The 21,855-nt window shown below is 43.3% G+C and overlaps 1 protein-coding gene across 1 annotated transcript in view; it reads left to right on the top strand.

Annotated features, from left to right (window-relative positions):
* Positions 1–20,560, top strand: part of megf10 (multiple EGF-like-domains 10) — a gene marked incomplete at both ends in the record, with an annotated part of 74,176 nt that extends 53,616 nt beyond the window's left edge. The window contains 13 exons of the mRNA XM_084158866.1: positions 1,806–1,908; positions 8,527–8,673; positions 11,046–11,180; positions 11,506–11,634; positions 16,718–16,846; positions 17,020–17,148; positions 17,458–17,586; positions 17,963–18,190; positions 18,534–18,661; positions 19,633–19,756; positions 19,903–19,947; positions 20,066–20,269; positions 20,394–20,560. Of these exons, the coding sequence (XP_084014992.1) occupies positions 1,806–1,908; positions 8,527–8,673; positions 11,046–11,180; positions 11,506–11,634; positions 16,718–16,846; positions 17,020–17,148; positions 17,458–17,586; positions 17,963–18,190; positions 18,534–18,661; positions 19,633–19,756; positions 19,903–19,947; positions 20,066–20,269; positions 20,394–20,560 (1,797 nt within the window). The remainder of the gene's footprint in view (positions 1–1,805; positions 1,909–8,526; positions 8,674–11,045; positions 11,181–11,505; positions 11,635–16,717; positions 16,847–17,019; positions 17,149–17,457; positions 17,587–17,962; positions 18,191–18,533; positions 18,662–19,632; positions 19,757–19,902; positions 19,948–20,065; positions 20,270–20,393) is intronic.
* Between the last annotated feature and the right edge of the window lie 1,295 nt (positions 20,561–21,855).

Raw genomic sequence — 21,855 nt, 5'->3', positions numbered from 1 at the left:
TTATTATATTATTGATCGATTGACTATTGCTTTTTAAATCACCCAGCAGTGCTATTTGCAGAGTTAGCTCCAGGTAAAAATTATTCAGCCATTCCTGAACCTGTGACCAAAAACAAGCTACATATGGACAGTACCAAAACAAATGATCTAATGATTCTGTCTCTTCGCAGCAAAATCTGCAGAGCTGGGATGGTTGTATCCCCCATATATATAACATTCTATTGGTTGCAAAAAAATTGTATAATTGTGTATCAGTTCATAAACCATGTGCCATGGAACCGGTACATCGAAAATGTCTTCCCAACTATTTTGCAATCTATATGGCACAGCTGTCAATTTTTTGGTCCTTAAATGAAACTGGTATACTTTTTTATTGATCACAATTTTCTTTAGCCAATTTTGGTCTTTAATGCAGGGCCGAACTTTCTCCCCCTTCTTTTTGCCTATTCCATTTTTGCGGTAATGCTGCAAATAGTTGGTTGTAATTTTGAGTAGAGCAGACATTTCCATATATTTTTGTTAGCTGCATGTGTGACATAACTCCACCTGTCCTATTTATGATATCACTTACAAAGATTATAAATTGTTTAACATTTTTTCCAAAACTATTGTATTTTTTTAATCAATTAGTATATTTGAGTTTAACCATAATTTTTGTTGTAATATTTGTTCCGTCTTTTCTGGTGGATTAAACTGAAATTGCAACCAACTTTCTATGGCTTGTTTTAAAAATAGCGATATTTTGGAGATTATTTCATTTTCATATAACCGAAAGTGAGAGGTTGCAATCTGAATAAAGGGAAAAAGGCCATTCTTAAACATGGTGTGAGACATTCTTACTAATCTGCTAGAGAAGCAGTTCAGATTTAAGTATAACTTTTGTATGACTGAAGCCTTTAGTGAGAGGTCTAATGCTTTAATATTTAATCATTTCTGCCCTCCAAATTCATATTCATTATATAAATAGGCCGGTTTAATTTTTTCTGGCTTGCCATTCCAAATAAAATTGAATATTTTTTGCTCATATAATTAAAAAAACGAGTTGCTAGGTGGAGGCAAGGCCATAAGCAAATAGGTAAACTGGGATATGACTTAAGAGTTCATCAGGGTGATTTTTCCACCAATAGACAGGTATTTTCCTTTCCACGGTAGCAAGATCTGATCTATTTTTGCCAACTTTTTATTAACATTTGTTGTAGTGAGATCATTTCTTTCTTTTGGGATATGAATACCGAGTATGTCCACTTCACCGTCAGACCATTTTATTGGTAAACTACACAGTAATGTAAAAGTTGTATTTTTTAGGGATCCAATATGTAATATAGTACACTTATCATAAATTGGTTGTAAAAAAAAAAGCATCTAGATCATCTATGAGGCTGTGGAGGGATCCAAATTGTGGATTTAAAAGAAAACATAAATCATCAGCGTACAATGACACAATGACATGTTTTTAAGCCCTGGATTTCTAGGCCCTTGATACTATTGTTGGATCTGATTTTAATAGCTAACATTTCGGTGGCCATAATAAATAGATATGGCTATAGTGTTGATTGAAATTGATGAAAAGACATCAGGCTGCAAACCATAAACTTGCATAGACAAAGGACCATAAGGACTAGGACTGGGAAAGGCTGCCTAATGTACATGCACAACATTTACCAAATATACTGTATGTTGACTATGCAGAATCTGTATACTAAGTATCTCGTATGTGAGCTATGAGTCACTTTAAATAAAAAGCATTTAAATGTCAAAACAATTATTATCATCAATCTAAATGGCATCTTTTGGGGTTTCTCCAGGATGGCACCTATGGCATGGACTGTAGGGAGCGCTGTGACTGTAGCCATGCAGACGGGTGCCACCCCTCCACGGGGTACTGTCGCTGCCTGGCTGGATGGACAGGTGAGTCTGGAACCCTAACCTGTAGAACCCTGTAGAACCCCTTTCCTTACAAGATTATCCATCCGTCCATCAGTCCATCCATCCTATCCACCCATCCACCCACCCATCCGTACAATCCATCCAATCCATCCAAATCCAAAATTGCTGGAAATAGTTATTTGCCTCAAATATAAATCACTGTTAAAAGTAGTTGTAAGACTATACCACCTGCCTCTGTGTCTGTGGATGTTTTGACATATAATCATAGCCCAAAAACTGTGTATCGCCATTAAGTCTCCTCTCTTTCGTTCTCTTCTCCCGTGTTTTGCTCAGGTCCATACCTACACAGCATACTGATGTCAGACCTTTAAAAAACTGATGCATTTCTTCCAAGCTACTTAGCCGGACATTTATCGCCAGCATTCCGCCATCGCCTAGCAACGCGCACACAGCTCCTCAATGAGCCCTTTGTCCCCCAGCCTGGGCACCGCACTCCCTCACACTGTTGCCTATCGCCCCCAGAGTGTCAAAACATCCCAGAGAGAGAAAGAGGGGCAGGGAGGGAGAGGGAGGGAGGGAGAGAGAGAGAAAGTGAGGGGGAGAAAGTGTGTGTGAGAGAGAGGGGGGGGGGCAGAGGGAGATGAGAAAAGAGGGGTAAGGGAAACATAGAGGGTGAGAAAGCCTTTGACACAGAGAAGGAAGGGTAAGATGAAAAGAGTGAGGAGAGAGAGGTATGAAGGAGAGGAAGAGAGATGTGTGAAGGAGAGGAAGAGAGAGGTGTGAAGGAGAGGAAGAGAGAGGTTTGAAGGAGAGGAAGAGAGAGGTGTGAAGGAGAGGAAGAGAGAGGTGTGAAGAAGAGGAAGAGAGAGGTGTGAAGGAGAGGAAGAGAGAGAGGTGTGAAGGAGAGGAAGAGAGAGGTGGCAGAGGGAGTGAGAAAGAAACAGAGTGAGTCAGGGAAGAGGAAGGAGGGGGAGAACTCCCTGGTTCTCAGATACGGTTCAATTTCCAACAGAAGAAAACAATTTTTTGTCACAGCTGGTCCTGCCAACTCCAAGATGGACACCAGTCAATATCTCTCATATTACATGCGTTTAAACTTAAAAGTATATATTTTCATAAACACGCTCAACATGCTTCGCCCATGCCTTTGTTGTAGTGATTCAGGGGGGAAGACAGTGAAATTGAGAAACTCTATAGTGTCCAATCTCCCCATTGAATTATTATCTCTATTCACCAAGGGGCACAGTCCCCAGACAGTGTAGTGTGCTGCTCTTGTATGGCCCTTATTTTCATAGTCTGAAACCAATCCCCTTGGACAATAACAAAGGGCCGTATTGCTTGTCTCACCTTTCTGTTTCATGTTCTCAGGGGGGAAATGTTAACTTAGTGTCATTCCTGCTAAGTCCTAGAGATACAAATCTTGGTGTGTTTTCTTTGCTGGTTTAAAATGGCTCGCTGAATAGATACAGAGAATGTGAGAAACATTGTAACGCAGGTTAAAACGACTTGCGGACAAATTTCTGGCAAATTGAATCATATTACTCATTTGGCACAGGGCTGCTTGTGTGTCACCGTCCAAAGTTTCAAGTAATTGAGACTATCAAAGGAGTTTGAAGTTTGATAGGGTACAAAGATGTCATGTTTTGTTGACAGGCGTAATGTTATTAAACCATTAGAGCAATTAACTTGTAGATGTTGTTCGGGCAATTGAATGACTGAGATCCACTACATGTATGTGACCAAAACATTACACTGTGTGTGAGAGTCCCTTCAACCTTTCTACTTCAGTACAGTGCACAGTGTGTGAGAGTCCCTTCAACCTTTCTACTTCAGTACAGTGCACAGTGTGTGAGAGTCCCTTCAACCATTCTACTTCAGTACAGTGCACAGTGTGTGAGAGTCCCTTCAACCTTTCTACTTCAGTACAGTGCACAGTGTGTGAGAGTCCCTTCAACGATTCTACTTCAGTACAGTGCACAGTGTGTGAGTGTCCCTTCAACGATTCTACTTCAGTACAGTGCACAGTGTGTGGGAGTCCCTTCAACCTTTCTACTTCAGTACAGTGCACAGTGTGTGAGAGTCCCTTCAACCTTTCTACTTCAGTACAGTGCATAGTGTGTGGGAGTCCCTTCAACCTTTCTACTTCAGTACAGTGCATAGTGTGTGGGAGTCCCTTCAACCTTTCTACTTCAGTACAGTGCACAGTGTGTGGGAGTCCCTTCAACCTTTCTACTTCAGTACAGTGCACAGTGTGTGGGAGTCCCTTCAACCTTTCTACTTCAGTACAGTGCACAGTGTGTGGGAGTCCCTTCAACCTTTCTACTTCAGTACAGTGCACAGTGTGTGGGAGTCCCTTCAACCTTTCTACTTCAGTACAGTGCACAGTGTGTGGGAGTCCCTTCAACCTTTCTACTTCAGTACAGTGCATAGTGTGTGGGAGTCCCTTCAACCTTTCTACTTCAGTACAGTGCACAGTGTGTGAGAGTCCCTTCAACCTTTCTACTTCAGTACAGTGCATAGTGTGTGGGAGTCCCTTCAACCTTTCTACTTCAGTACAGTGCATAGTGTGTGGGAGTCCCTTCAACCTTTCTACTTCAGTACAGTGCACAGTGTGTGGGAGTCCCTTCAACCTTTCTACTTCAGTACAGTGCACAGTGTGTGAGAGTCCCTTCAACGATTCTACTTCAGTACAGTGCACAGTGTGTGAGAGTCCCTTCAACGATTCTCCTTCAGTTTTTGCTAAGCCTACGCACCTATGATTTAACGTTACTTCAGGTGTGATATCTCTGTTTACTGAAAAACTAAGGAACGTTACCAAGACTGGGCCTTATTATAGCCTACAGCTGGTGCCCAGAGTATTTCCTGGTCAGGGCACTTGGTCAGGAAAAACTCAGGGCCCTAGTCCAATCAAATAGCCACAATTGGTAAATGTAATACATCACAAACGGAAAGATACTCCATTGGAGAGCCTAGTAGTACTGTGTTTGTGTGTGGCACTTTGCCAGTAAGATGGCAAAATGCATCATACGGGGATGATTTGTGTATTTTGAAAGTTATATATCTTGAAAACTTGATTGCTGACAAGCAAAACAGTTTGGGACTATGTCAACAATGGACTAATGAAACAAATCCCAAAAAATAGTTTTTGGGTGGAGTTTTCCTTTAAGAGGCTGCTGTCTGGTATTAAACCCTGCAGCAATCTGGAAATCAATCCCTGTAATTAGCATATTTACAATATCAAGCCTTCTTCAGATGGGTTGTATTCATTAGGCACTAAATTGAAGAAAACGTACTGAAATCGTTTTTGTTTTCTATTGCAAAATGTTTCGCTATGGTGTGACTGTGTGAATGAACGGTGTGAATGAATAGGACCCTGGGCTGTAGTGTGGAGTTAGTTAACCCCCACCATTATATGCTATGTGTTGTCCAACTGATACTGATGCTACCTATAGTGATGCTGCCATTGTCAACTCAAATCAAATCACATTTTATCTGTCACATGCTTTGTAAACAACAGGTGTAGACTAACAGTGAAATGCTTACTGGCCCTTCCCAACAATGCAGAGAGAAAAATAATAATACAAAATGAGTAACGATAACTTGGCCATATACACAGGATACCAGTACCGAGTCAATGTACAGGTACGAGGTAATTGAGGTAGATATGCACATATAGGTAGGGGTAAAGTTACCAGGCAACAGGATATATAATAGACAGAAATATAAGAGACCAGTGACTCATCAACAATGGGTAAAGTCCCACTTGTGGTTAAAGACTGGGTTAATGCTAGAAACAATAGCTTTGCTTATGTGGTGGGTCACAGGCACAGCCTAAAAGATCTCAATCTCTCTCTTCTTATTCTATCTCCTCTCTCTTCCTCTCTCCTCTCTCTTCCTCTCTCCTCTCTCTTCCTATCTCCTCTCTCTTCCTCTCTCCTCTCTCTTCCTATCTCCTCTCTCTTCCTATCTCCTCTCTCTTCCTCTCTCTTCCTATCTCCTCTCTCTTCCTATCTCCTCTCTCTTCCTCTCTCCTCTCTCTTCCTATCTCCTCTCTCTTCCTATCTCCTCTCTCTTCCTCTCTCCTTTCTCTTCCTCTCTCCTCTCTCTTCCTATCTCCTCTCTCTTCCTCTCTCCTCTCTCTTCATATCTCCTCTCTCTTCCTATCTCCTCTCTCTTCCTCTCTCCTCTCTCTTCCTATCTCCTCTCTCTTCCTCTCCTCTCTCTTCCTATCTCCCCTCCCCATCCTCTCTCCTCTCTCTTCCTCTCTCCTCTCACTTCCTCTCTCCTCTCTCTTCCTATCTCCTCTCTCTTCCTCTCTCCTCTCTCTTCCTCTCTCCTCTCTCTTCCTATCTCCTCTCTCTTCCTATCTCCTCTCTCTTCCTCTCTCCTTTCTCTTCCTATCTCCTCTCTCTTCCTATCTACTCTCTCTTCCTCTCTCCTCTCTCTTCCTATCTCATCTCTCTTCCTCTCTCTCTTCCTCTCTCTCTTCCTATCTCCTCTCTCTTCATATCTCCTCTCTCTTCCTCTCTCCCCTCTCTTCCTATCTCCTCTCTCTTCCTATCTCCTCTCTCTTCCTATCTCCCCTCTCTTCCTATCTCCTCTCTCTTCCTCTCTCCTCTCTCTTCCTCTCTCCTCTCTCTTCCTATTGCTGTGTCTACATGTTCTTTGTAAGAACAACATTGTTCATTTAGAAGACGAAAAGAAGAAGATGCATGAATTTGACAAAGATAACACCGTGCATGATATTATTTTATTGTGTTTTAAATGTTTTATCGATACCAATCATGAGAAACAGCAGTAGGATATACAGTGGCACAGTGTGGAGAAAAAAAATTAAGGTTACAAATTGTATAATTTGGACATGTAATGTGTGAAGAAGAAAAAAAAGTTGTGGAAGACCATAAGTACCCGTTTCCCTCCCTCGTCCCACGATCCCAGGTCCCCATACAGCTTACCCGTTTCCCTCCCTCGTCCCACGATCCCAGGTCCCCATACAGCTTACCCGTTTCCCTCCCTCGTCCCACGATCCCAGGTCCCCATACAGCTTACCCGTTTCCCTCCCTCGTCCCACGATCCCAGCTCCCCATACAGCTTACCCGTTTCCCTCCCTCGTCCCACGATCCCAGGTCCCCATACAGCTTACCCGTTTCCCTCCCTCGTCCCACGATCCCAGGTCCCCATACAGCTTACCCGTTTCCCTCCCTCGTCCCACGATCCCAGGTCCCCATACACCTTACCCGTTTCCCTCCCTCGTCCCACGATCCCAGCTCCCCATACAGCTTACCCGTTTCCCTCCCTCGTCCCACGATCCCAGGTCCCCATACAGCTTACCCGTTTCCCTCCCTCGTCCCACGATCCCAGGTCCCCATACAGCTTACCCGTTTCCCTCCCTCGTCCCACGATCCCAGCTCCCCATACAGCTTACCCGTTTCCCTCCCTCGTCCCACGATCCCAGGTCCCCATACAGCTTAGCAACCCAACCTCTCCCCCTCCCACCCACCAGGAAGCTAGAGACCCCCTCCTAGCTGTCACACCCGTCCCTCCTACCAGCCACCCTCCACCTGCCCGTACTTAGACCATAGGTTGTACTGCCCTCCCTCCATCCATCCATCAATTTTTTTGGTGGCCCTACAAATTCTTAACAACACCCCTGGTTGTAAGTCAGACCCAAATTCTTATCATAGTAATGAAGGCTTTATAGATGTTCTCTATGGGCCTGATTCAGAGTTGAGATAAACGCACGCAGCTTGGACTTTCCCACAAATACCGCAAATCATTATTCTTTTTTTAGCCCTTTTTCGTGATATCCAATTGATAGTTACAGTCTTGTCCCATCGCTGCAACTCCCGTATGGACTCGGGAGAGGCGAAGGTCGAGAGCCATGCGTCCGCCGAAACACGAACCTGCCAAGCTGCACTGCTTCTTGACACATGCTCGCTTAACTCGGAAGCCAGCCGCACCAATGTGTCGGAGGAAACACTGTACAACTGGCGACCGAAGTCAGCGTGCATGCGCCCGGCCCGCCACACGGAGTCGCTAGAGCACGATGAGACAAGGACATCCCGGCCGGCCAAACCCTCCCCTAACACGGATGACGCTGTGCCAATTGTGTGCCGCCTCATGGTTCTCCAGGTCACGGCCGGCTGCGACACAGCCTGGGATTGAACCCGGGTCTGTAGTGACGCCTCTAGCACTGCGATGCAGTGCCTTAGACTGCTGCACCACTCGGGAGGCCCCCGCAAATCATTAATCAACGTCAATGGGAGACAGACCTGTGTGGACTTGTTTGCGTGAGGCCTACGTTGTTTGTGTTCCCAGGTATCCACTGTGACAGTGTGTGTGTTCCCAGGTATCCACAGTGACAGTGTGTTCCCAGGTATCCACTGTGACAGTGTGTATGTTCCCAGATATCCACTGTGAGAGTGTGTTCCCAGGTATCCACTGTGACAGTGTGTGTGTTCCCAGGTATCCACTGTGACAGTGTGTTCCCAGGTATCCACTGTGACAGTGTGTTCCAAGGTATCCACTCTGACAGTGTGTTCCCAGGTATCCACTGTGACAGTGTGTGTGTTCCCAGGTATCCACTGTGACAGTGTGTGTGTTCCCAGGTATCCACTGTGACAGTGTGTGTGTTCCCAGGTATCCACTGTGACAGTGTGTGTGCCGAGGGCCGCTGGGGGCCAAACTGTTCCCTCCCCTGCAACTGTAAGAACGGGGCCTCCTGTTCCCCTGACGAGGGCACATGTGAGTGTGCGCCTGGGTTTCGGGGAACCACCTGCCAGCGCAGTGAGTATCTCATATCTGCCCAATAATTGTGTTAATGGCTCATATTGTATCTGATTGCATTGGATTTATATAGAACGTTTCACTACTTATCAAAGCACAAGGTTGACCCTGGCCGTGACCCCACTCTCAGAAGGTGTCTAACGGGGAGGGGATATGCAAAAAACACATTTCCAATTCACACATGGCTATAATAAATCCACTTCAATCAGTGTAGATGAAGGGGAGACAGGTTAAAGAAGGATTTTTAAGCCTTGAGACAATTGAGACATGGATTGTGTATGTGTGCCATTCAGAGGGTGAATGGGCAAGACAAAATATTTAAGTGCCTATGAACAGGTTATGGTAGTTGGTGCCAGGCGCACCAGTTTGAGTGTGTCAAGAACTGCAACGCTGCTGGGTTTTTCACGCTCAACAGTTTCCTGTGTGTATCAAGAATGGTCCACCACCCAAAGGACATCCAGCCAACTTGACAGAACTGTGGGAAGCACTGGAGTCAACATGGGCCCTGTAGAACGCTTCAACACCTTGTAGAGTCCATGCCCGACGAATTGAGACTGTTCTGAGGGCAAAAGGAGGTGCAACTCAATATTAGGAAGGTGTCCTAATGTTTTGTACGCTCAGTGTATATACGGTACATACAGTTGAAGTCGGAAGTTTACATACACTTAGGTTGGAGTCATTATAGTTTTGGCAGGTCGGTTAGGACATCTACCTTGTGCATGCCAAAATACATTTTTCAAACAATTGTTTACAGACAGATTATTTCACTTATAATTCACTGTATCACAATTCCAGTGGGTCAGAAGTTTACATACACTAAGTTGACTGTGCCTTTAAACAGTTTGGAAAATTCCAGAAAATGATGTCATGGCTTTAGAAGCTTCTGATAGGCTAATTGACATCATTTGAGTCAGTTGGAGGTGTACCTGTGGATGTATTTCAAGGTCTACCTTCAAACGCAGTACCACTTTGCTTGACATCATGGGAAAATGAAAAGAAATCAGCCAAGACCTCATAAAAAAAAAATAATTACCTCCACAAGTCTGGTTCATCCTTGGGAGCAATTTCCAAATGCCTGAAGGTATCACGTTCATCTGTACAAACAATAGTACGCAAGTATAAACACCATGGGACCACGCAGCCGTCATACCGCTCAGGAAGGAGACGCGTTCTGTCTCCTAGAGATGAACGTATTTTGGTGCGAAAAGTGCAAATCAATCCCAGAAAAACAGCAAAGGACCTTGTGAAGATGCTGGAGGAAACAGGTACAAAAGTATCTATATCCACAGTAAAACTAGTCCTATATCAACATAACCTGAAAGGCTGCTTAGCAAGGAAGAAGCCACTGCTCCAAAACCGCCATAAAAAAGCCAGACTACGGTTTGCAACTGCACATGGGGACAAAGATCGTACTTATGGGAGAAATGTCCTCTGGTCTGATGAAACAAAAATATAACTGTTTGGCCATAATGACCATCGTTATGTTTGGAGGAAAAAGGGGGCACTTGCAAGCCGAAGAACACCATCCCAACTGTGAAGCACGGGGTGGCAGCATCATGCTCTGGGGTGCTTTGCTGCAAGAGGGGCTGATGCATTTCACAAAATAGATGGCATCATGAGGAAGGAAAATGATGTGGATATATTGAAGCAACATCTCAAGACATCAGTCAGGAAGTTAAAGCTTGGTTGCAAATGGGTCTTCAAACTTATTGTGGGAAGCTTGTGGAAGGCTACCCAAAACGTTTGACCCAAGTTAAACAATTTAAAGGCAATGCTACCAAATACTAATTGAGTGTATGTAAACTTCTGACCCACTGGGAATGTGATGAAAGAAATGAAAGCTGAAATAAATCATTCTCTCTACTATTGTTCTGACATTTCACATTCTTAAAATAAAGTGGTGATCCTAACTGACCTAAAACAGGGAATTTTTACTAGGATTAAATGTCAGGAATTGTGAAAAACTGAGTTTAAATGTATTTGGCTAAGGTGTATGTAAACTTCCGACTTCAACTGTATAAATATGTTCCCAAAATGTCCAGGTTTTCCAGAAATCCCGGTTGGTGGATTCCTGGATTTCTTGCTTATTTCTACCCTATTCTGGGGAATCTCCCAACCGGGATATCTGGAAAACCTGGGAATTTTGGGAAAGTTACTGGTATTTTGCAACCCTATAGAGGGGTAACTCACCCTGTACACCTGGCACTCAGCTTGGTGATGTGCAGCAGCCATTTTGCACTAGAAATGTCCTAAAACCTTCCATTGACATCAATGCGTGATTCATACTACAGTTACGTACTATATGTGAATATCTCAAGTCAGTATGTGTCGCACTCTTAAGTCTGACTCATTGTTCTCTACTGTCCTTCCAGTCTGTTCACCAGGCTACTTTGGCCACCGCTGCAGCCAGGCCTGTCCCCAGTGTGTCCACAGCAATGGACCTTGCCACCATGTCTCTGGTCAGTGTGACTGCCTCCCAGGGTTCAAGGGAGCCCTCTGCAACGAAGGTGAGTGTTACCCCGTATGACACTCAACCATAACCTTGTATGACACCTTTTTCTGTACAGGCTATACTGTGTCTGAGTGCTTTATCCAACTAGTTTCCATAAATTAGTTTTTTTAATTAAATATTTACATCATAAGGCTACTTACCTGATAGACTGGGATAATTAATGTGTATCGTAGTGATACAGTGATCATGTGACAGTAGATATGAAAACATAGCCTCAGGAGTTACTCATGAATGTGATATGGCGTAACTCTCCACTATGAAAAATACCATTGACTCACTTGTTGATTTAAAGGTAATGTTTTACTCTCTCTTGCCCCCAGTGTGCCCCAGTGGTAGGTTTGGGAAGAACTGTGCGTGGGGGTGCACCTGTACCAACAACGGCACCTGTAACCCCATCGACGGCTCGTGCCAGTGTTACCCCGGCTGGATTGGCAGCGACTGTTCACAACGTGAGAACTCCCAAATTACCTTTTCACACTATTGTGACGTCCTGAACCAAACTGTGCTGGTTCACATTTTCCCCACAATGTCCTTTTAGCATGGTTGAAGAAACTATGCAGGATGTGGAACCATCCACCACAGCTCATTACAGCTGGGTTTGACTCGGTTCGGCACAGTAAAGTCTTGTCTGACCCTGTCTATCTGCATCCCCGGAGTGGTAGAGTTAATCTTATTTAGTTAAGTCAATTCAGGAAATGATTTGAAATTCAATTTTGGAGAGATGGAGAGATATCCTATTGTTTTCTTAGAGTTAATATGGAACTGACAAGAACTCGTTTCTTTTGTAGATTCTTCTTAGGATTGGTAGAATACAGTGCCTTGTAAAAGTATTCATCCCCCTTGGCGTTTTTTCCTATTTTGTTGCATTACAACCTGTAATTTAAATGGATTTTTATTTGGATTTCATGTAATGGACATACACAAAATAGTCCAAATTGGTGAAGTGGAATGAAAAAAATAACTTGTTTCAAATAATTCTAAAAAATAAATAACGGAAAAGTGGTGCGTGCATATGTATTCACCCCAACCAATTACCTTCAGAAGTCACATAATTAGTTAAATAAAGTCCACATGTGTGCAGTCTAAGTGTCACATGATCTGTGACATGATCTCAGTATATATACACCTGTTCTGAAAGGCCCCAGAGTCTGCAACACCACTAAGCAAGGGGCACCACCAAGCAAGTGGCACCATGAAGACCAAAGAGCTCTCCAAACAGGTCAGGGACAAAGTTGTGGAGAAGTACAGATCAGGGTTGGGTTATAAAACAATATCTGAAACTTTGAACATCCCACGGAGCACCATTAAATCCATTATTAAAAAATTGAAAGAATATGGCACCACAACAAACCTGCCAAGAGAGGGCCACCCACCAAAATTCACGGACCAGGCATGGAGGGCATTAATCAGAGAGGCAACAAAGAGACCAAAGATAACCCTGAAGAAGCTGCAATGCTCCACAGCGGAGATTGGAGTATCTGTCCATAGGACCACTTTAAGCCGTACACTCCACAGAGCTGGGCTTTACGGAAGAGTGGCCAGAAAAAAAGCCATTGCTTAAAGAAAATAAATAAGCAAACACGTTTAGTGTGTGCCAAAAGGCATGTGGGAGACTCCCCAAACATATGGAAGAAGGTACTCTGGTCAGATGAGACTAAAATTGAGCTTTTTGGCCATCAAGGAAAACGCTATGTCTGGCGCAAACCCAACACCTCTCATCACCCCGAGAACACCATCCCCACAATGAAGCATGGTGGTGGCAGCATCGTGCTGTGGAAATGTTTTTCATCGGCAGGGACTGGGAAACTGGTCAGAATTGAAGGAATGATGGAGGGCGCTAAATACAGGGAAAATCTTGAGGGAAACCTGTTTCAGTCTTCCAGAGATTTGAGACTGGGACGGAGGTTCACCTTCCAGCTGGACAATGACCCTAAGCATACTGCTAAAGCAACACTCGAGTGGTTTAAGGGGAAACATTTAAATGTCTTGGAATGGCCTAGACAAAGCCCAAACCTCAATCCCAATTGAGAATCTGTGGTATGATTTAGAGATTGCTGTACACCAGCGGAACCCATCCAACTTGAAGGAGCTGGAGCAGTTCTGCCTTGAAGAATGGGCAAAAATCCCAGTGGCTAGATGTGCCAAGCTTATAGAGACATACCCCAAGAGACTTGCAGCTGTAATTGCTGCAAAATGTGGCTCTACAAAGTATTGACTTTGGGGGGGGGTGAATAGTTATGCACGCTCAAGTGTTCTGTTTTTTTGTCTTATTTCTATTGTTTGTTTCACACAACAACAACAAAAATGTGCATCTTCAAAGTGGTAGGCATTAAAATAAATTTTAATTCCAGGTTGTAAGGCAACAAAATAGGAAAAATGCCAAGGGGGGTGAATACTTTCACAAGCCACTGTATGTCAGAATATGTTGAACATACTGTATATCCTATCCTTAGAATCTGGATAACATTCCATGCTAAAGAACATTTCCTAATGCATTATTTCCCTGCTCTGTTCTTCAAAGTCATGTCAGAAGTCCTGAAAGTCATAATCTTCTATAACGGAAAATGATTCGATTAAGCAAAATAACTCAAATTACAAAACCATTAGACTAATTACACCAAAAACACTTTTAACACTTCCATTTTGTTTACATTTACCGTCTCTGCTAATCTACTTGACAAGCCTCTCGCCAGCTCCACTACACTTCCTAGCTCCACTAATGCCCATTAAGACGGACCACAGGTGCTACTTACTGCGACCCCTGACCCTGAACGTGTTTTTAGCGAGACACTCTCCACACTAGATTTACCGGTCTCTGACACCATTATCTAAGGGGCTGACATTCGCTAGCCCCTCGGCCTGGCTTGCATTACCGCCAAGTGAGGAGACCTCCGTGACCCCTTTTGACCTCTCATGACCCCTATTGACCTCTGCATGACACCCTAACTCATCACAGCCTTAAAGCACCCTGGGATAACCCGCATGGGCTGCCTCATCACAGATGTGGGGCGACATGCTTCACATTCTTAGTGTCGAGTAGTATTGACGCCGGCATCTCGTGTAGCCCGATAACTTTTGCCCTGCATAATGTTACATCATGGACTTTCCATCACGAATTGCTGAGAAGATATTTTGAGGGAGAACATTTTCTGTTTATAATAGGGCACTATTGGTGTAGGAGTGTTTCTGACGGTCTGGGGATTATTGATGTGCTATGGCTCCCTCTGGTGTTGGTTCATGATCATGGATTTTCAGCCCATAGAACTAGAATTCATTCTTATTCTATGGTTCATTCCGAGTCCGTACCCTATGAGCACAAGACGTTGAAAATACTTATTTTTGGTTGAAAATACGTATTTTCAACGCCTTGTGCTCACTGGGTAGGGTCCGCCGTGTCTGCTGGTTTTCCATTCTTCCTGGTTCATCATTGTTCAGTGGTTAGACAAACACCCTGGTTTCCCCAATTATAGATTAGTTACTGAATAAAGAGGAAGGAAAACCAGAAGTATTGCTGCTTTCAATACGCCATCTGTTTAGTGTGTGCTGTAAACAGCTTTTAGTCTACTGTAACATCGTCCCCAGGCTAGTGCTTGCTGGGGGACGGCTGACATGTACAGTGGGGGAAAAAAGTATTTAGTCAGCCACCAATTGTGCAAGTTCTCCCACTTAAAAAGATGAGTGAGGCCTGTAATTTTCATCATAGGTACACGTCAACTATGACAGACAAATTGAGAAAAAGAAATCCAGAAAATCACATTGTAGGATTTTTTATGAATTTATTTGCAAATTATGGTGGAAAATAAGTATTTGGTCACCTACAAACAAGCAAGATTTCTGGCTCTCACAGACCTGTAACTTATTCTTTAAGAGGCTCCTCTGTCCTCCACTCGTTACCTGTATTAATGGCACCTGTTTGAACTTGTTATCAGTATAAAAGGCACCTGTCCACAACCTCAAACAGTCACACTCCAAACTCCACTATGGCCAAGACCAAAGAGCTGTCAAAGGACACCAGAAACAAAATTGTAGACCTGCACCAGGCTGGGAAGACTGAATCTGCAATAGGTAAGCAGCTTGGTTTGAAGAAATCAACTGTGGGAGCAATTATTAGGAAATGGAAGACATACAAGACCACTGATAATCTCCCTCGATCTGGGGCTCCATGCAAGATCTCACCCCGTGGGGTCAAAATGATCACAAGAACGGTGAGCAAAAATCCCAGAACCACACGGGGGGACCTAGTGAATGACCTGCAGAGAGCTGGGACCAAAGTAACAAAGCCTACCATCAGTAACACACTACGTCGCCAGGGACTCAAATCCTGCAGTGCCAGACGTGTCCCCCTGCTTAAGCCAGTACATGTCCAGGCCCGTCTGAAGTTTGCTAGAGTGCATTTGGATGATCCAGAAGAGGATTGGGAGAATGTCATATGGTCAGATGAAACCAAAATATAACTTTTGGGTAAAAACTCAACTCGTCGTGTTTGGAGGACAAAGAATGCTGAGTTGCATCCAAAGAACACCATACCTACTGTGAAGCATGGGGGTGGAAACATCATGCTTTGGGGCTGTTTTTCTGCAAAGGGACCAGGACAACTGATCCGTGTAAAGGAAAGAATGAATGGGGCCATGTATCGTGAGATTTTGAGTGAAAACCTCCTTCCATCAGCAAGGGCATTGAAGATGAAACGTGGCTGGGTCTTTCAGCATGACAATGATCCCAAACACACCGCCCGGGCAACGAAGGAGTGGCTTCGTAAGAAGCATTTCAAGGTCCAGATCTCAACCCCATAGAAAATCTTTGGAGGGAGTTGAAAGTCTGTGTTGCCCAGCGACAGCCCCAAAACATCACTGCTCTAGAGGAGATCTGCATGGAGGAGTGTGTGAAAACCTTGTGAAGACTTACAGAAAACGTTTGACCTGTGTCATTGCCAACAAAAGTATTGAGAAACTTTTGTTATTGACCAAATACTTATTTTCCACCATAATTTGCAAATAACTTCATAAAAAATCCTACAATGTAATTTTCTGGATTTTTTTTTCTCATTTTGTCTGTCATAGTTGACGTGTACCTATGATGAATATTACAGGCCTCTCTCATCTTTTTAAGTGGGAGAACTTGCACAATTGGTGGCTGACTAAATACTTTTTTTCCCCACTGTATGAGATTATGTTTACTATAGTTAGAACAGAACATATGATTCAGACAGCCTTTTCACAGCCAATGCAATAATTGTTCCATTCATCGATTCACCTCTCACCACCTCTCTCTTTTCTCCTTTTCCCTCCTCTCTTCCTGCCTGGGCATGGTATTCAGGAACACTTGTAAAACACATGTAGAGGCAAAAAGAAAAGTGTACCTTTTCTAAGCCAGAACGGCCCATAGGGCAGGATCTCCAGTTTCTGTAGCGTGGGGCGGCTTGATGTACAAGTACACCCCCTGGACAGGACACTATTTGAGGCTATAGCCACTCGCCAGGAGGCTGTTGTTGTGTCGTTCTCTCATACTGTGGTTGTTGTCCTTGTCTTTCAGCCTGTCCCCCTGGTCAGTGGGGGCCCAACTGTATCCACACGTGTAACTGTCACAACGGGGCCTACTGCAGTGCCTATGACGGGGAGTGCAAGTGTACCCCGGGCTGGACGGGCCTCTACTGTACACAACGTGAGTCACACACACACACACACACACACACACACACAAGCACATATGTACACACCCCATCTAGCACTGCCCACCTCATCATGACACTCTGTCATAAAACGTTGTATTTAGATCCTGTGTAAAAAATATATTTCATAACAGGCTGAGACTGATAGTATATGAATCCATTGCAGGCTGTCCATTGGGCTTCTATGGTAAGGACTGTTCCCAGACCTGCCAGTGTAAGAACGGAGCCGACTGTGACCACATCTCTGGCCAGTGTACCTGCCGGACTGGCTTCATGGGACGCCACTGTGAGCAAAGTGAGTTTACCCCACAGGATGATGTGTCATCAGAATAACTACAGAACACATGATACACATGATAGGAATGAGAGCTGGGGTCAAATTCATGTTATTGATATTGAAATATACTCATAATGTAAATAGTTGTCTCTTTATGTTAAAATGATTCTCCTAAAATGTAAATTTACTGGCATTGTAGTGATTTTGACTCCAACTCAGAGAAGCATGACAAGTTCTCCTGTAAAGTGTTGTACATCAGTAATGCATGGTTAACGAGTAAATGAGGAACGTTGATTGTAATATGCTTGTCGATTACCTTGCTCCCAGAATGCCCCCCTGGTTCCTATGGTTACGGCTGTCGTCAGGTGTGCGACTGTCTGAACAACTCCACCTGTGACCACATGACGGGTACTTGCTACTGCAACCCCGGCTGGAAGGGGGCGAGGTGTGACCAAGGTGAGGACCGTTACATATTAGAATAAACCTGGAATTGATAAGATGGGTTTGAATCCTACTGCTGACGCCAATGTGCCGTTTATTTGGTGGGCAGTGCAAGGTTCCGAGGCGTGATTCAAACCTGGCACCTTTGGGATCATACTCAGAAACGTAACTGTGCTCCAAGAACAATATCAATATACTGGCTCAATTCTAAACTGATCCTTAGCCCCTACCACTAGGCCGTTGTAAGTGTCCCGTTGCAAATCTGTAAGAGTAAGATAAGTAACGTTAGGGGACCTGCACTCTAACAATAGCTTCTGAGGGGATGAATAAAGTTGAGTTAGTTGAATTTAATATGTCCTAGACCTAACTTAATCCTTCTTCCCCTTTATAGCCGGGGTGGTGATCGTGGGCAACCCCAACAGCCTGACTAGCGCTGCCGTGCCCGTGGACTCCTATCAGATTGGCGCCATTGTGGGCATCATCATCCTGGTGTTGTTGGTACTCTTCCTCCTCCTCCTCTTCATCGTATACAGGAAGATGCAGAAGGGCAAGGAGACCACCATGCCCGCTGTCACCTACACACCCACCATCCGCGTCGCCGCCGACTACGCCATTGCCGGTAAGCATGGGCACCGTTGCCCTAGTGATGCATTAAGGGACCAGATTTGGCAGTACTATAGCCTCATCTTTTATCTATATGTTCAATTCAGTTGCACATACTTTTATCCTGTGGTCAAATTATATCACTATGACAGGACTGTGAAAATAGTACTGTGAAAATATTTTTGCCCCTGCTCAGCTAAGGAAATACATTTAAATAGCCCTTTTTTAAATTCTTACTGCAGATTGCAACAGAAATGAATAGCCACTGCCCCTTACTAGCATGTATTCTAATGTGGCTATACTTTTGATGAAAGGTGTTTAGTTCTGACTTAACTAAGCAGTCTATCTCTGTCTTTCAGATGCAGCACACCCACAAACAAGTCAGACACCTGGACATCCCAACAGCAACTACTTCTCTAACCCTAGTTACCACACTTTGACCCAGTGCAGTAGTCCCCCACATGTCAACAACCTGCCCTATGGAAAGGTGAGACCCCTTTTTAATGGACTTGTTATAAAGAGCTCAGCTTGATGGTATATTTGGCACTTCCCTTCGTATACCATTTACAAACCCTCCCTATTGAACTACATTTTCAGTAGATGTTATTTGATGGAATCATAGATTTACATTTTAGTCTTTTCGCAGACGCTCTTATCCAGAGCGACTTACAGTTAGTGAGTGCATACATTTTCATACTTTTTTCATACTGGCCCCCCGTGGGAAACGAACCCACAACCCTGGCGTTGCAAGCGCCATGCTCTACCAACTGAGCTACACGGGGCCAGTAGATATGATACAGTTGTTTTTTCAACTTTAACCTTTTACTGCAGTGGGCTAAATCAGGGCCACGCGGAGAGAGTCTTGGCAGTCTTAAACAAATCTACTTTGAAACAAAAGTATACACCTCACACACATGGTTATGGGCTTAAAGACAATAAGACCCCTGTACCATGTCAGATGTAGCGTTGAAATACATTCAATTTTGAGTTTGCATTTCAATATTATACTTTATAAACATTACAGAAGACTGAAATATAACAAAACAGTTTGACAGAGAAACATATTTTCTTTGTTTTAAAAATAATAATCGTTATTAATTATGAAATTATGAAAAATATTAATAACATTCCACCCATGAGGCCAAAGAGGTCACTTTTGGTAATTGTCTACAGGAAAGGGCTACATGAGGTACAGTACTGCTGCATTGTTGAGAAAGAGCAAGACAGGCATTTCACTGTACCTCATATAAAAAACTCAATTGTACGTGACAATAAAAAACGTGAAACTTGCATACTGGTACTTTTGGTACTGTATATATGAATGTCCTGTACTTTATGTATAATAGCATTTTCCCACAACAAAAACATACAGCTAACGATAATGATCAGTAATTCCATATAATGTGTTATAAGCCTGGAATCATTACCATAACCATGGTGTTCTGGGATGTATTTCAGGCTAAGAACAACCAATTGTTTGTGAACCTGAAGAACGTGGACCAGAGGAAGAGGCCTCCCATAACAGACCACACTGGAACCCTGCCCGCCGACTGGAAACAGGGGGGATGCTTTAACGAGCTGGGTGAGAACACACACACCAGGACACTATACACACACACAGAGAGACAGAAACATATTGCACACTTATTTTAAAGTGGGTGGTTTTAATGCTGTATGTATCATTATAATGTACTTATATATTTTTCATGTCATTCTTTATTGTACCAGGAGCTTATGGAGTGGACCGACGATACATGGGGAAATCCCTGAGAGGTAGGCTCTTATTACTGTATATCATATCATATACCGTATACTGTATATAATAAAACACAAAGTCGCCATTGGTCAGTTTGAATTCCATCTCTGACTAGTCCTTTTCTCTGTCACTCAGACCTGGTGAAGGGAATGCCCTATCACGCCAGCTCCTGCTCCCTCAACAGCTCAGAGAATCCCTACGCCACCATCAAGGACCCACCCCTCCTGATGCCCAAAGTAGAGTGCGGCTACGTTGAGATGAAGTCACCCGCACAGCGAGACTCGCCCTACGCTGAGATCAACAACGCCAGCCCCACCAATAAGAATGTCTACGAAGTCGGTGAGGAACAGTAGGATTTTTGTTTCTGTTAGACAAACTCAGATGAAATTAGTATTCTCAAAGTTTGAAAAATTAGTGGCATTGCTATGTTGCTAACAGTATCTGAAAATGCTTGTATTTCCAGAGCCCACAGTCAACGCCATCCACTCACCTGGGAACAGCAACGGTCACGGCCCCTTTGGACAGGACCCGTACGACCTACCAAAAAACAGCCACATCCCCTGTCACTATGACCTCCTGCCCACGCGGGACAGCCCCCCTTCATCCCACAAGGAACTAGACAGCGAATGAGCTACCAGAGAATCCCCCCACAAGGAGCTAGACAGCGAATGCGCTTCCAGAGACTCAACAAGGACCCCGCCCCCTCTACCCAGGGCTCAGTCAATGAATGCTCCTCATTTGCTGGCATACTGTATGCTTACTCGCTGCACCATTGTTTTCTTGCTTTTATTTTTTTATTATCACTATAATCATTCTTAATCACAGTTTTTTTTCAGAGAGAGGAACTCTTATGTTGCCTCAAGTGTCACATTCACAATTTTATTTACTATCAATGTAGAAATGAGTGTTATTTGTGAAAAGTTTGGTATTTCGAGGTGCTTGAGTAATATTGATATACAGCTTTTTACAGCTTTTCCTAAATGAAGTAAATCATTCCACTCACTGGGGACTAATCACTTGCCTTTTCAAATCTATAGTGTATAAATACAAAACAAACCTCAATTTATTATTGTAACGATGAAAGTGAACTTTAACAGTATTAGGAATCCGTTCATTAACTAGTTACCAGTCAATTAGCCAATTTATTTCTTAATTTTTTCCCCCCTTTGTTTTTTGTTATTAGTGCTGCACGATTGAGCATTGTTTTGTTGTTTGTTTGTTTGACAATGTAACTGTTATTGTTGTTGACAAATCTTAATCTTGTTTAGTCTGACATCAATACTAAAGTAACCAAAGGTTTAAGTGCCATAGTAAGTCATAGTAAAACTATTTTTTTTAAAGTTCCTTTTGCTCTTTTAGTGGTGAATTATGAGCAAATAGTTGAATTGTGGCAAGCATTCAATCGCACAGTTTGAGGTCTGTTAAAGGTCTGTTACTATAAGCGGGTAGTGTTTTGTGTCAGTTACCGTTGTGAGAACAAGTTCAAATGTATTGCCATAATACTTTCATGACACTTCATACGAATTACATAAAGCCTGTTATAACCACCTGGAAGGTCATTCAACTGACTGCATAACACCGTAATGTTCCATGTCAGCATTATGTCAATTCAATTGTGAAAAAGAGTGGGGTTTTTTTTTTTCCTGGTTATGAAGGTATGTTGAAGGAGGACCACTAAAATATATCCTGATTATTAAATATCTCCAATATTAGATAATTAGATCAAATATGAGTTCATTGGCAATTACCTGTGAAATTGTGTTCTGACTTTAAATCAAATGTAGAACAGGGAAACTATTAATATGATGTACTCTGTTGTTAAAGTATGGAATAGTAATTCAGTGCAAATAGAAGGGCTCAGCATCATTTAAAAAAAGATAAATAATCATTTGTAGTAATAATGCTTAAGCTGGACTTTTGCATCG

The sequence above is a fragment of the Coregonus lavaretus genome, assembly GCF_964263955.1.
Source record: "Coregonus lavaretus genome assembly, chromosome: 4".
Taxonomy (NCBI): domain Eukaryota; kingdom Metazoa; phylum Chordata; class Actinopteri; order Salmoniformes; family Salmonidae; genus Coregonus; species Coregonus lavaretus.
The sequence above is the reverse complement of the archived record's forward strand: the minus strand, read 5'-3'. Positions and strand labels throughout refer to the sequence as shown.